General features: G+C 34.5%; 1 protein-coding gene across 1 annotated transcript in view; it reads right to left on the reverse strand.

Annotated features, from left to right (window-relative positions):
- FAF1 (Fas associated factor 1) overlaps positions 1–13,115 on the reverse strand; it is a 394,652-nt gene that overhangs the window by 94,469 nt on the left and 287,068 nt on the right. Inside the window, exons 14-15 of the mRNA XM_033115190.1 lie at positions 5,601–5,737; positions 794–882 (exon numbers count right to left, since the gene is read on the reverse strand). Coding sequence (XP_032971081.1) covers positions 794–882; positions 5,601–5,737 — 226 coding nt within the window. The remainder of the gene's footprint in view (positions 1–793; positions 883–5,600; positions 5,738–13,115) is intronic.

The following is a 13,115-nucleotide window of genomic DNA, read 5'->3' on the forward strand; positions in this document are numbered from 1 at the left end:
GGCTATATCCTTCTCTCAGAAGCAGTCCTCTCCATACACCACCCTCTCCGGTGTGGTAAGGGCTCCCTTCAGCCCTACAGTCTGTAGTATTGTTGTTGACTTATTAAACTCTTTTCAAATAACCCAGTTTGAAAGTGCCATCTGTTTTTTGCCAGAACTCTGATTCATATATAGCCTCATGGTGTTGTTTTGAGGATCACATGAGATGATAAATGTAAAATGCTTAGCACATTATGAATATTCAGTAAGTGTTGACTACCACTGTCATTACCAATATTGATGTTATTATTTTATTTGAGGTCCCATGCTCATGTCATCTACACCATCTGAATATGTTCAGGAGAAATTCAGAATTCTGGAGATCTTTTACTAATTCTCACAGCGCCTCAAAAATATGTTCAAATATAAAATACAATTATTTCTAATCGATCTCAATATTTAAAAAGAGTAAAAATGACCTTAAAAATGAGTGAAAAACCCACATAGTAGAGAGGATTTTCTGGACTGTAGTTTCTTCTGTAAATATGCTTTGGAATTCATTTCCTGCAAATCGACCTCTTGCCACCATGGCAAATCTAGTAAAGTATAAGTGTCCATAAAGTTAAACAAATTGTTGGGTTGTGGGGTCAACGAAAGAATGAACTAAAAGGTAAACTCAATGGCATAAAAGTCCTGGTTAATCTGGAAATGTATCTTCATCATCCTTACTTATCAATCATGACATAGGCAAGCATCACTATTTGATAAATTATCTCATCAAAATCCTATTAAAGGTCTTAACCTTTCACCTTACCTCATCCTTTATATCTTCCTGTTGTTGGGCTGTGAAGATCTCCATTGCAGCCATGAGTCTCATCATTAACTCATCCACTGTTGTGTTACCTAGCAACACATGGAGATTGCCAAACTTCACATTAGTTATTATAAAATAAAAAGTCATTCTAGAATTAATCAGTAAGAAATAACCACAGTCTTTAAGAAAAACCACAACTTACAGACTAGTATGCTATCATCTAGTTAAAATTCTTTCATTGAAAAGTTTCATATGTTCAATAAGAAAGAGTAAAGCAGTATACTGGTAATTTAAATATCAGAATATTTAGATTTGAGGGAAGAGTCTCTCTCTCTCTCTCTCTTTCTGGAACAGTCTCTTAATAAGGATTTTAGCACCATAAATAACCTCCAAGTCATGAGGATCAAAAGTTCTTTCAAGTTTACTTAATAACACTGGTAACAACTACCATTTGTTTATTGCTAATGATTAGGCTAAACACTTGATATGTTATCTCATTTAATCTACAACAATTCTACGAAGGTGTCATGATTTAGATTTTAAAGAGAAGGAAAATGAGGCTTAGAGTGCTCAAGTAACCTGCCCATCAAGGTCAAGCTGCTTAAGTGGTGGGGTCAGGATTTGAAGCCATATGAGTCTGACTCAAAGCCTGTCCTCTTTGTCACCTCAATACACTGTTTACTTAGAATTGTTTCCTATCACTAAAAATTATTTGGTGAAACAAATAGTAATTCAATTTCTGAAAAAATTTGATTTCTTTTTTTGCCAAAGTGATATTTTCCCCTTTCAGCTGCTTTCAAATAATTATACTATAATCTTTATGAAGAGGTTATTTAAAATGTTTCATTTTCCTTAATGCTATTTTATTTCATGTCCAAGTCTATAACGAACATATAGCACATGTATGCCATTTACTGAATGCATTAAGTCCTGTTATTTGCTTTGGATGCATCTACAAGAGAGAAATTCATGAGGATACATAGAGATATACCAATTCTTCCGTTCTTTCAAATCTATGGGCAAAAGAGTCTTTCTCCAGGGCCTGAGAAGGTGTATTTTTGTCCCATTAATGAAATGACCACCATTGAGACAACAAATAGCAAGTATCCTTGCTGGTTTTCTTCCAAAATAGGGCTTGACTAACATGATCTTTCAATGGTCCTTTCCCCAAGCATAGGGTTGGCAGTCCGTAGCCAAAAAAAAAAAAAAAAAAAAAAAAAAAAGATCTAATTTGGTCACATGAGCACTACTTTCTCAATAAATGAGCTGGAGAACAAACATTATGTTGGTGTGGTATCATGGTACAGAGAATGCAAAACTGGTTTTGTAGTCATAGTTCTAACCCTAGTACCACTACTTACAAATTATATGCTCTAGTACCTAGAAATTGTCTAGCACATGATAAGGGCTTAATAAATATTCACTTAGTAAACACATGAATAAGTAGTGAGTATAATAGCTCTTTAAGGATCAATTTCCTTATCCGCAAAATAAAGATAACACTACCTTTGTAGGGTTCTTAGAAGGATTAGAGATAATATAAAGGGCCAGGTATATAGTACACACACAATCACTGGTAGTTATTATTAATAGATATGGCAAATGGCAAAAAGTTTAGGATCTCCTTCAATGTAGATTTTGTTACTGGGCAAATTTTTGGGTTTCCATTTCTTATTTGTAAACTGCAGTGACTAAGACTCAAAGTATAGGGCATGAACACTTTATGTTGGGTACTGGAATCCTCAGTGGGAAAATATAATAACATATCTGTACAGGTGACTATACTGACCATTAATTTCAGCCTTAAACCACTGTTTATCAATTATGCTTCAGCCCTGTGAGGATTCACTGCCAAACTGGACTTGTAGGTACTTTATATCTAAGGTCTTAATGATCCAAGATGGAAAAAAGGTACCACGTGATGCAGTTCAGGGCAAATTCATTCTTTCTAGCTTATTGCAGTCATTTTCAAATCTTTTGGTTTTAGAACCCCTTTATACTCTTAAAAATTATTGAGATCCCTGAAGAATTTTTGTTTATGTGGGTTATACTTATCAACATTTACTATGTTAGTAATTAAAACTGAAATATTTAAAACATACTTATCAATTTATTTAAAAGTAACAATAATAAACCCATTACATGTTAATGTAAACATCACATTTTTATGAAAAATGACTCTCTGTTCCCCCAAAAAAAGTTTAGTGAGAAGTATGGCATTGTTTTAACATTTTTTTGCAAATCTTTTTAATGTCTGACTTAATAGAACACAACCAGATTCTCATGTTTACTTCCACATTAAACCAATTATAATATATTGTCTTGATTTAAATTTATGAAGCAAATCTGACGTCACACAAATATGTACATGAAAAAGGGAGGAATATTTTAGTAGATTATTGTAGACATTCTTCTTTAGGACACCTAAACTGACAAGTGGAAGTTTCTTCAAGATAAGGTACGTGAGGAATTTGAAACCACATCAATAAACTTTTTGTACTTTGTTATATTAAAATTCACTGATCTTGCCCTTTAAATGGATCTCTTTACTCATGCATAATTTTACAACATCAGGCATTGGTCATTTGGAAAATATTGTTCCACTGAGTTATGCATTTCTTCTGAATGTTGATACACTTAATTTATATCAAAAAATCATATTTGTTAACATCACCACTGATGTCATCAGAAAAGTAAGCTGTCAATCTAATGGTGAAAGATACAACTTTTTGCTTAAAAACTCAAATTTTATCACTGGCAACAATTAATGTCAGTTCTTTTTCTTGAAGTGGCAGACTCACTTTGTTCATTCTGGAGAAAATGTCTGCCAAATACCCAGACTATAGAAATACTGTCTGTCAGTCAGTTTCAAGTAAAAATGACGTTCTGCAAAAAATATATTAAAAAAGACTAGTTTGGCTCAAGCAACCATACAAGTGTTTTTCTTTGAAACTACCACTGTACTTTGAAATGCAGCAGAGGTGCTTTCTCCATAAGCCCCACTGTGTCACACAAACTCCATAAAGGGTTAAAATTTGATAAAAGTAATAATTGTTTTAACAGCATGTATATGGAGGTGAAGAATATGACTACTAGTACAGTTTTGTATCATGGCATTGATTTGTACTAAGGTGTCAGCAGTTTTACACATTGATTTTGTGCCACCAGTGCAATGTCAACAGTGCAAATGTCAATACAGTAAAAAAGGCAAAAAAAAAAAAAAAAAGTCTTATTACTATCGCAAAAATAATTTTGATCTCATGGATTCCCTGAAAGGGTCGAGGGAGCTTCCAGGATCCATGGGCCACACTTTGAGAACCTCTAACTATTATAATACTGCCTCTGATGGAAAACAGGAATAAAATATCTTCATTATCCATTTATACTATGCAATTCATTTGCCGAGCAGGTCTTTAACATTATTTATGAAAGTAAATGCTCTCGTTATGGAGAAACCATAAAATACCAGAGATTTTATTTTATTTGAATTTTAAAGGCACTGGAATTTTAACATGCCCTCCTCCTATTACATTATCTGCTGCAGAACTTTTGACTTAGATAGGGGCAGAAATTAAGCATCTCAGACACAAGCTTTAGCTTAGGGCACTTGGAACATCTTTTTCTCTGTGGCATAGAGAAGACATATTGTTTTTAATTTAAGGTTTGCCATGAATAGGTAATATTTTATACGAATCTTTGGGGTACATTAGTAAAGGTAACAAAAATCATTCACTTATTTTTTTGGGGTAAAGAATGTAAAGACCAATTTTTTTTTTTTTTGTAAAGTTTAAATACACAGGTATCCTATAGCTTCATGCCTCAGGGTTGCATTCTAGACATAGATTCACACAACTAAGGGGAAACACTGCCACTGTAAACAATTCCATTTGCAATATCCAGTCATTATTTTTTCTAGATACCTAAACGTAAGCATTTCTTTCAACTAATCAACATTCTAGCAAGAAATCTCTCTATAGGGGCAGGCCCGGTAGCTCAGGCCGTTGGAGCTCCGTGCTCCTAACTCTGAAGGCTGCCGGTTCAATTCCCACATGGGCCAGAGGGCTCTCAACCACAAGGTTGCCAGTTCAATTCCGCGAGTCCCGCAAGGGATGGTGGGCAGCGCCCCCTGCAACTAAAATTGAACATAGCACCTTGAGCTAAGCTGCCGCTGAGCTCCCGGATGGCTCAGTTGGTTGGAGCGCATCCTCTCAACCACAAGGTTGCCGGTTCAACTCCCACAGGGATGGTGGGCTGTGCCCCCTGCAACTAGCAACGGCAACTGGACCTGGAGCTGAGCGGTACCCTCTACATCTAAGACCAAAAGGACAACTTGAAGCTGAATGGCACCCTCCACAACTAAGATTGAAAGGACAACAACTTGACTTGGAAACAAAGTCCTGGAAGTACATACTGTTCCCCAATAAAGTCCTGTACCCCTTCCCCAATTAAAAAAAAAATCTTAAAAAAAAAAGAAATCTATACACATATATATGAAATGTTGTATTTGACAACTGATTGTGACTTAATTGCCAAATTAGAGAATTTAGCAATTCTGAACATTTAACATGATTATCCTATGTCCCAAGGGCTGTGCAATTTTATTAAGACATTTCTGTTGGATTTTCATGCAGCATATTTCATTTCTCATAACACCTATATTTTTGAAGCTATTCATCTTCAGTAAGTTCTATATTTTAAAATGCAAAGATATTCACCAATATAGTTATTGTCAATTTTGATGGTAAATATTATAAGGTTATTACAGATAGAAGGAGACACTGTATTCCTCTTGTAACATGTACCTTACCTTGTACCACATTTAACACTTCATTAGATGACCGCTTTCCCATAATAATCAGAAAAAGTGGAAACTGATCTGTTTTTTGAGTCCGAATGGTTTGTGCAACAACACTGCCAAAGTGTCGATTGCACATTGTCAGAAATCTAAAATGAGACAAAATTCAAAGTTAAATTTCATTTCAGAGTTTAATATATTTATCAGTACCCTGACAAAAAACTCACAAAGTGTGGCATTAGTTATGCTAAAATTAGACAGCTTGTATGATATCAAGATGTAAAATTTTGCTATACTGCATTTGTAGCTATTTCATAAATGATACAGAAGTGATTATCATATAGAAAAGCACGCAGCACACCCTAAATGCTGCCTGGGGCTGACAGCATAGGAATCTTAGTCTCAAACATTGTAAGCTTACTACCTTATATGACGAGAAAAACAAACAACATGAATTTTAAAACAAAAGAATTTCTTAAATAGGACAAATACGTGTGGTATGAAGTTAAATTGATTAGCATCATCTTAATCTAAACAAGATTTAACAACATTTTCACAAGTAGTTAGAATCAAGAATCATGCTTCAGAATCATGTTTTCTCCAATAGTATCAGGTCCTCTAGTTTCATACTTGGTATGGGATAAAAATAATAATTCTAAGCTTTTGACCAAAAAAGCTCAGAGATATTAGCATACAGAAGTCTAGCATTAGTATTCTTAACACGATCTGGAATAAATGAAAAAACTGATAAAGCTTTTCTCTTCTATTAGAGGACTGTTTGAAATTAGCATTTCTTTCAAGAGAAAAGGGTAGCTTATGATATGTTTTCAGATCTGATGGTAAAAAGTAAATGTCATAATAATAATGAATTATGAAAGACCAAATGCAAATATAGAATGCTTTAATAAGATCCAATTTAATAAAGTCTGTAAAAATAATGGACTTTTAATAACACAGGTCACAAAAGGCAAAACAGTGGAAATTCTGGGGACTAGCCACTGGTACGGCTTCTTAATTCTTAATTATGTTCATGAAAGGCAACTAAATCATGTGTTTTCTTATGCCTTATGATAATATTTTAGGTAACAACTCCTCTGAAATGTATGTTTTAGCTGATGAGCAAAGTCCTGTCGTCACATGCATTAGAAGGTAAATCTATTTGAAAAGACAAACGGCATTAAAATGTCATGTGCTCAGATTCATTTGATATCCAAATTCAAAACAGAATCAAACCTCTTAATTTTTAAAGCCAATGTATTTCTAATCTACAGAAATTCATGCCAGAAATTTAGGCTGAATCCTCCACAAAACCTGTGTTGTGACTACATAAAATAAACTATGTCAAGGCCCTAGAACTGTTGGCAAGAACGTCAAGACCATTAATACAGCTGCAAATTAAGTTCACTATGAGGCAGGCTCATATACACATTTTGAGCATCAATAACCAGACCTCACACCAATTGGAAATGACAAGACCTTAAGAAACCCATTGTTGACCATGAAATATCAGTGCCCCTATGAAAATTCAGACCTCCACGTTCTGCAACTAATATGGGATAATAGGTGCTCAACTAGCCTCCATACCAAATTTCACACCCAGATAGCTTTAGTTCATCAATGGTGATTGTAGTTCAGGAGACTAGAAAAGTAAGATCTCATTTTTCTTTCCGCTTTTTACTAAAATATTTGAAGTCGATCTTGACCCTGATCTGATCACTGGCAAACTCTGTAATTAAAGATGTCAAAAACAGTTGGAATGCCATTTCCTACGAAAGGGAGAAAACAATTTTTCCGTGTTGTTTCCACCGCAGTGGATGAAGTGGCTATCACCCAGTAGATGGCCATCACAGAACTAGCCTCACTAGTGATATTAAACACTGGCCAAATGGGAGACCCCCAAGAAAGAAAGAAAGAAAAGAAGCCAAGAAGGAAGGCTGGCAGGCAAACAGGCTGGTTTTAAGAATTCAATTTCCAGACAGCTTTGCCTGGAAATTGTGTACTTCCCAAATTCTCTTTTTGTGAAAATGAGCTAGAAGGAAAAATAATTAGGAAAATCTAGTTATCTGACCGGGTTTAAAATAATATATAACACAAATTTCAAAACTACTCAAAACATATTCAGAGAGGTGCAGCCTTCAAAGACATTAACCATAAAAAACAACGAAGTGATTAGTTTTCTACCAAGTATTGGCAAATCATTCTAATTTTTTGGAGGCAGTTGAGAAATAAATATACAAGGATCACGCAGCTAGTTGATGCTTTCTTGTGGCCTTAACTAAGAATTTGTTCTAATCAAAGAGAGACTGTGTAAAAATTGAATTAATCTGATTAATCTTCTCAAGATCTGAATCATGTTTACTTTGAGATTTTCAAACTGTAATCATCGAGCGCCTGTAGGGCCAACCTCCAGCCCCAAATTACAAAATTCCTACTTGCCAATTCCTTCCATTACAATTTATAAGACCTTCACAACACAGATATCAAATCTTTCTCATGGCTGGGAGGCTCTGCTTCTTCCTCTAAAGATCATTCACAGCAGAAAGTTAGCATTCACAGCACACTACTAGCAGCAAAAACCCAGTTCAAAACATTAGAACAAAAACAGACACAGGAAAAACAAGTTGTTTTAAGAGAAAAAAATGTGGTTCTCTGAATTGTGGTATTTTCTTCCTTTTGAAGAGATAAGTGTGCCAGTACATCTAGTGGTAGCACCAAAGTTGCCAACCTGATTGCATGCGGTGCTCATTAGGGGGAGGTCATAAAGGGATAAATGGTTTCTGCAGCAATTGGATTCCTGCAATCTCAAACTCAAAGGGGGAAACAATGACAACTGTTCTGTGGCAGGAGAAATGGCTTTGTTTTTTAATTATGAAATATTTTAATAAATCAAACAACCTACTCATCACAGACCTATTTGAGGAGGGGGAATAACAAGTTGCTTAATCAACCCCCCAAACCAAAAGCTAAAGTGACAAACTTGAAAAGACAAAGAACAAACGCCCTTACTAAGGGTAAAATGAGGGAGAGAGTGAGGGAAGGAGGGAGGGAGGAGAAGAAGGAAGGGTTGAGAAAATGAATTAAAGAAAATGGTCCATCACAAATCAAATATAATAAAGCAATTCATTTGTCACTGGGGAGCGGGGGGATTATGGAGTGGGAAGTCTCAAACTTTGGCCTTGATGAAGAAACAAAATATAATTAGTAGCTCATATTTACCAGTTCTTGCTATTAGAAATCTAAGATAAAATTTTATTTTTAAATCTAAAGTATGGGGGAAAAAATAGAACGTGTGATGACTAACATATATTAATCATTAGTAAAATTTTCAGTCTGTGAAGCATAGATCTTTTCTAACTTCCTAATGGAAATCAAGATCACTAATAAATCAGATATGGGAAAAACGTAATCTCATTTTAATTCAAAACAGGACATAGTTTAATTTGTTTCAATCAAAGTCATAATTACGTAAGTCACTGATTTTGAATTGTACTCCAACATAAAATATATATCAAAAGAAACATAGCAATTTAGGGGGAGGGCAATGAAATTCCACATTTACCATCTTACCTACTCAATGCTGGATAATGTAAAAGAAAGCACATTTGATTAAAAATGGAGGCCACAAAACTGTGTGGTGCATCCTGATTACTACATTTCGATGTGACTTCTGTAAATTTAAAGTAGCCTCAGAGGTGAAGTGGAAATAACATCTTTAAAACACTTACATTCTTGTAAGATACAGAAAGCACACAGAATTGTGCTAAGAATATGGCAGGCCTTGAAAATTGGTAGATATTTTATTATTATTAATTGTATAATGATATTTAACATTTTTATCATAATTATTATGATAGTTTAGGATTAAAATGATAGCTTATACCTACGGGCCAACACTGAAAGATTTTTTTGCATAGTAAGATTTAGCATCAAAGAATTGTTGACTAAACAAAAACAGGCACTGGTTTTATTTTCATTTAGAGAATGAAAGGGCAAGTACTGATATTTGGAAAATAAGAAAATACTATTATAGATGCTGCAGCTGTGCAATACTGCAAAACTACATATCTAAAAGTGGATATGAAACTAAAATCACTGTTTTCTTTTTAATACATTTATGTTTAGTAATATTAATTACTTTAAAACCAAAAATCAACATCAAAATTTCTGGCTGCTTACCCTTGAGCCATTAAATACATTAATGTCTTTCTGATAATGTGTGAATCATTTCTCAAAAACAAGAGTTCACTGAGCAGAAGAGATTCATATTCAACAGTACTATAGGACTTCTCAGTATTACCCAACAGTTTGAGGCAAGTCTTTTGTATATACTTCCTTAGCTGCAGCTGCTAACCTACTTTTTTAAAAGCCACTTTGTATTAAAAAGGCTCTTCCCTTTAAAACAGACCAAACTAGTGTATTTTTTGCTATAGTAATAAGCCTCATTACTTACACATATTCATTCATGTGTTCAGGGTTTGTTCAATTATATCTCTGTACATTGGTAGAAAAACCAGAACATAAGAGAAAGGACCTTGGAGATCATCTACGTATTTGCACAGTTCTCCTTTCTTCTCCCTTTCTTTTTAACAGGGAAATGAGAGCCATGGTCCTTTAATGTGTGAAGTGAGACTTAACTAAGTTGTTAGCACTGCCAGGCATAACCCACACAGGCCTCAGATAATTTTGTCTCTTACATCATTTTCACAAGTCTGCATACCCATCCCATTGTCCAGCTCATTTCTGGAGTTCCCACTAGGAATGATCTTCAGCACCCCTGGCTCATGCCCCTTTGTCCTTTGATGATGGCTTTGATTTTTGGAAATAGTCCTAAGTCTTTGGTTCAAACTAAGTTAAGTAAACAAGGTACATGACTAAGCCGGGAGACTGACTACACATGCAGTGATCTTTAAGCTTTAATAGCTTAGGAATCACCTAAGAAGTTTATATAAAAGGCAGTTTCCTCAGCTCCATTCTCTCAGAGATTCTGATTCAATAAATCTGGGGTAAGGCCCAGGAAACAGCCTTTATATTATAATAAGCTGCCAACCTCACCCCAGGTAATTCTGATGCAAGTGGTTAATGGACCACACTTTGAGACACACTGCTTTCAAGACACAGGACTGCTTTCTTTGGAAGGCTTTAAGTTGTCTCTGAAGGTAGTTTTTAAAGCAGTCATCCCTAAAATGTTTTGGGCAATGGCAACTTCACAGGACCAAGTGTCTAGTCTCCTGAAGTGATTACTACGTTGAATATGTTAGTTCTCACTTGCTTCATCTGTGTAGGTGAGATGCAATCTGATGTCTGTGGGCTCCAGGTGATGGAGGAACAACACAGCAGGGAAGGGGCGGTTTTAATATAAAATAAATAGTCTGGGAAAGTCTCACTGAAAAGTTGATATTTGATCAAAGACGCAAAGTGGTGAAGGAGGAAGGGAAACACCTCCAGGAAGAGAATTCCAGACAGAAAGAACAGTAAATATGAAGACCTTAAAGTTGGAAAGTATCCAGATTATTTAAAAGGTAACAAGGTTACTAGAGCTGGAGCAAGGTGAAGCATCAAAGTCAAGTGATAATTTTGACCATTTCTACATGGTAAAAAACACCATAATAAGGTCAAAAGATTTATGATGAATGGGGGTCAAATTCTAAATTTCAAACCACAGAAAGGGCTAATTTCCCTAATATATAAAGAACTCTTACAAAACAATAAGGAAAAGGTCAACAAACAATATATAAACGCTCCCAGAAATGGAAACAGTAATAGCTCAGAAACATGTGAAAAGATACTCAAAATTACTCAGAATGAGTAAACTCCTAATTAAAGCTACATTAAGAAACCATTTATTATCTGTTACATTAGTAAAGATAAAAGAAAATTTGGTAATACCTTGCACTGGCAAGGTTATAGGGAAACAGGCACTACTGTACAGTTAGTACAAGTGAAATTGGTACCAACTCCCTTGTGGGCAATTTGTTAATATCTATTAAAATTAAAAATGCACATATACTCTTAAACTAGCACTCCTACTTCTGGAAATTTAGTGTAGAGATATATTTCCATTTGGAAATCACCTATGTGCACATTTAATTACTATAGGCTTGTAATAGGAGAATATTGGACATAATTCAAATGTCCACCAATAGGATCTGGTTAAATAAATTATAGTCCTATGGAATTTAAAGGAATACTATGTAGCCATAAAACACAGAGTTGTTTATGAACTGATATGGAATATCTTTAAGATTAGTGAAAAAAAGCAGGGTGTTAAATAGTGTTGATCATTTGTGTAAAACTGGGAGAAAATAAATATATATTAGCTTGTTTATATATAAAATAATCTCAGGATGGATAAATAAGAAACTTATAACATTACTTCTGGGGAGGGAGACAGGGGTAAATAAAAGACTTTTCATTATACACCTTTTTATGCCTTTTGAGTTTTGATTAATATGAATGTACTGGCAAACCATGAAATAAATATCAAATTTGAAAGATAGCAACTCCCTCACAAAAACAAAGAAAAATTGCAGGTAATAATTTCATAAACTTTTAACAATAATGTTAATCATACTTGTCTATTTCTTACCAGTCTTTTGTTCAAACAGATCTTTTCCTTTTTGTGGTAATCACTGTCTGAGTGGATACTATTTTTTATCCTTCTACACAATAGTAATGAACCAGCATTTTAAATGGTTGAATAATACCCGCTGAGTAGATTCACACATTGTCATATTCATAACTATTCATTTTCAGCTAGATTTTTCTTTCTACTCTTTTACCATTATAAAGAATACTGGGATAAATATCCTGAAGTATATCCTTAGGATAAAAACTCTGCAAAGTGGAATTATAGGACAAAAGGGTAGAATCATTAAGTGACTACTGATATATATATTATTAAATTGTTTTCTAAAAGAACGGTATAATGCCTCTCCATGCAAATACAAATAGTGTATGCATGTTAGAGAACACAGATAAACTAAAGGCAAATTTAAGAAAATGCAGAATGAGATTTGGGCTTGATGTAATCTAAAAAGCATCTCTCACCTATCTGAGGCTTAGACTTCCAAGTAAGGGTAAACTGCTACAGTGTCTCAATAGATTAGTACAGGGAGTTTTAAAAAGCCAAATAACTTCTAAATCTACCTCCTTATGTCATCTATAAACCACTCAAATGAAAAGGCTTTGAGGCACTGAGAGTTTAATGAAAGGGCTGTAGCTAATGTATAGGGACTAATTTAGACTAATTTTTTGGAGACAATAATAGTAAATAGATAATTGGCTTTTTGTCACCACTAGTAAGAATATGAACATTTATTTTCAGTACCCCATATAAATCTTAGTTGGGAGGAATAATAGAGAACATCAAATCCAATCTCTTATCAAACGCAGAAATTCCTTCTGTAGAAATGTAAAGAGAAGACTCATTCTCTAGGGCTGTATAAGGGAGCAAATTTATGTTAAATGCCAGATAGTATTTCTTCTGTGTTGCGTCCTTTACCAACTGATAAATATTTATGAGGGCCT

The sequence above is a fragment of the Rhinolophus ferrumequinum genome, chromosome 9 (genome assembly GCF_004115265.2).
Source record: "Rhinolophus ferrumequinum isolate MPI-CBG mRhiFer1 chromosome 9, mRhiFer1_v1.p, whole genome shotgun sequence".
In the NCBI taxonomy this organism is placed as follows: Eukaryota; Metazoa; Chordata; class Mammalia; order Chiroptera; family Rhinolophidae; genus Rhinolophus; species Rhinolophus ferrumequinum.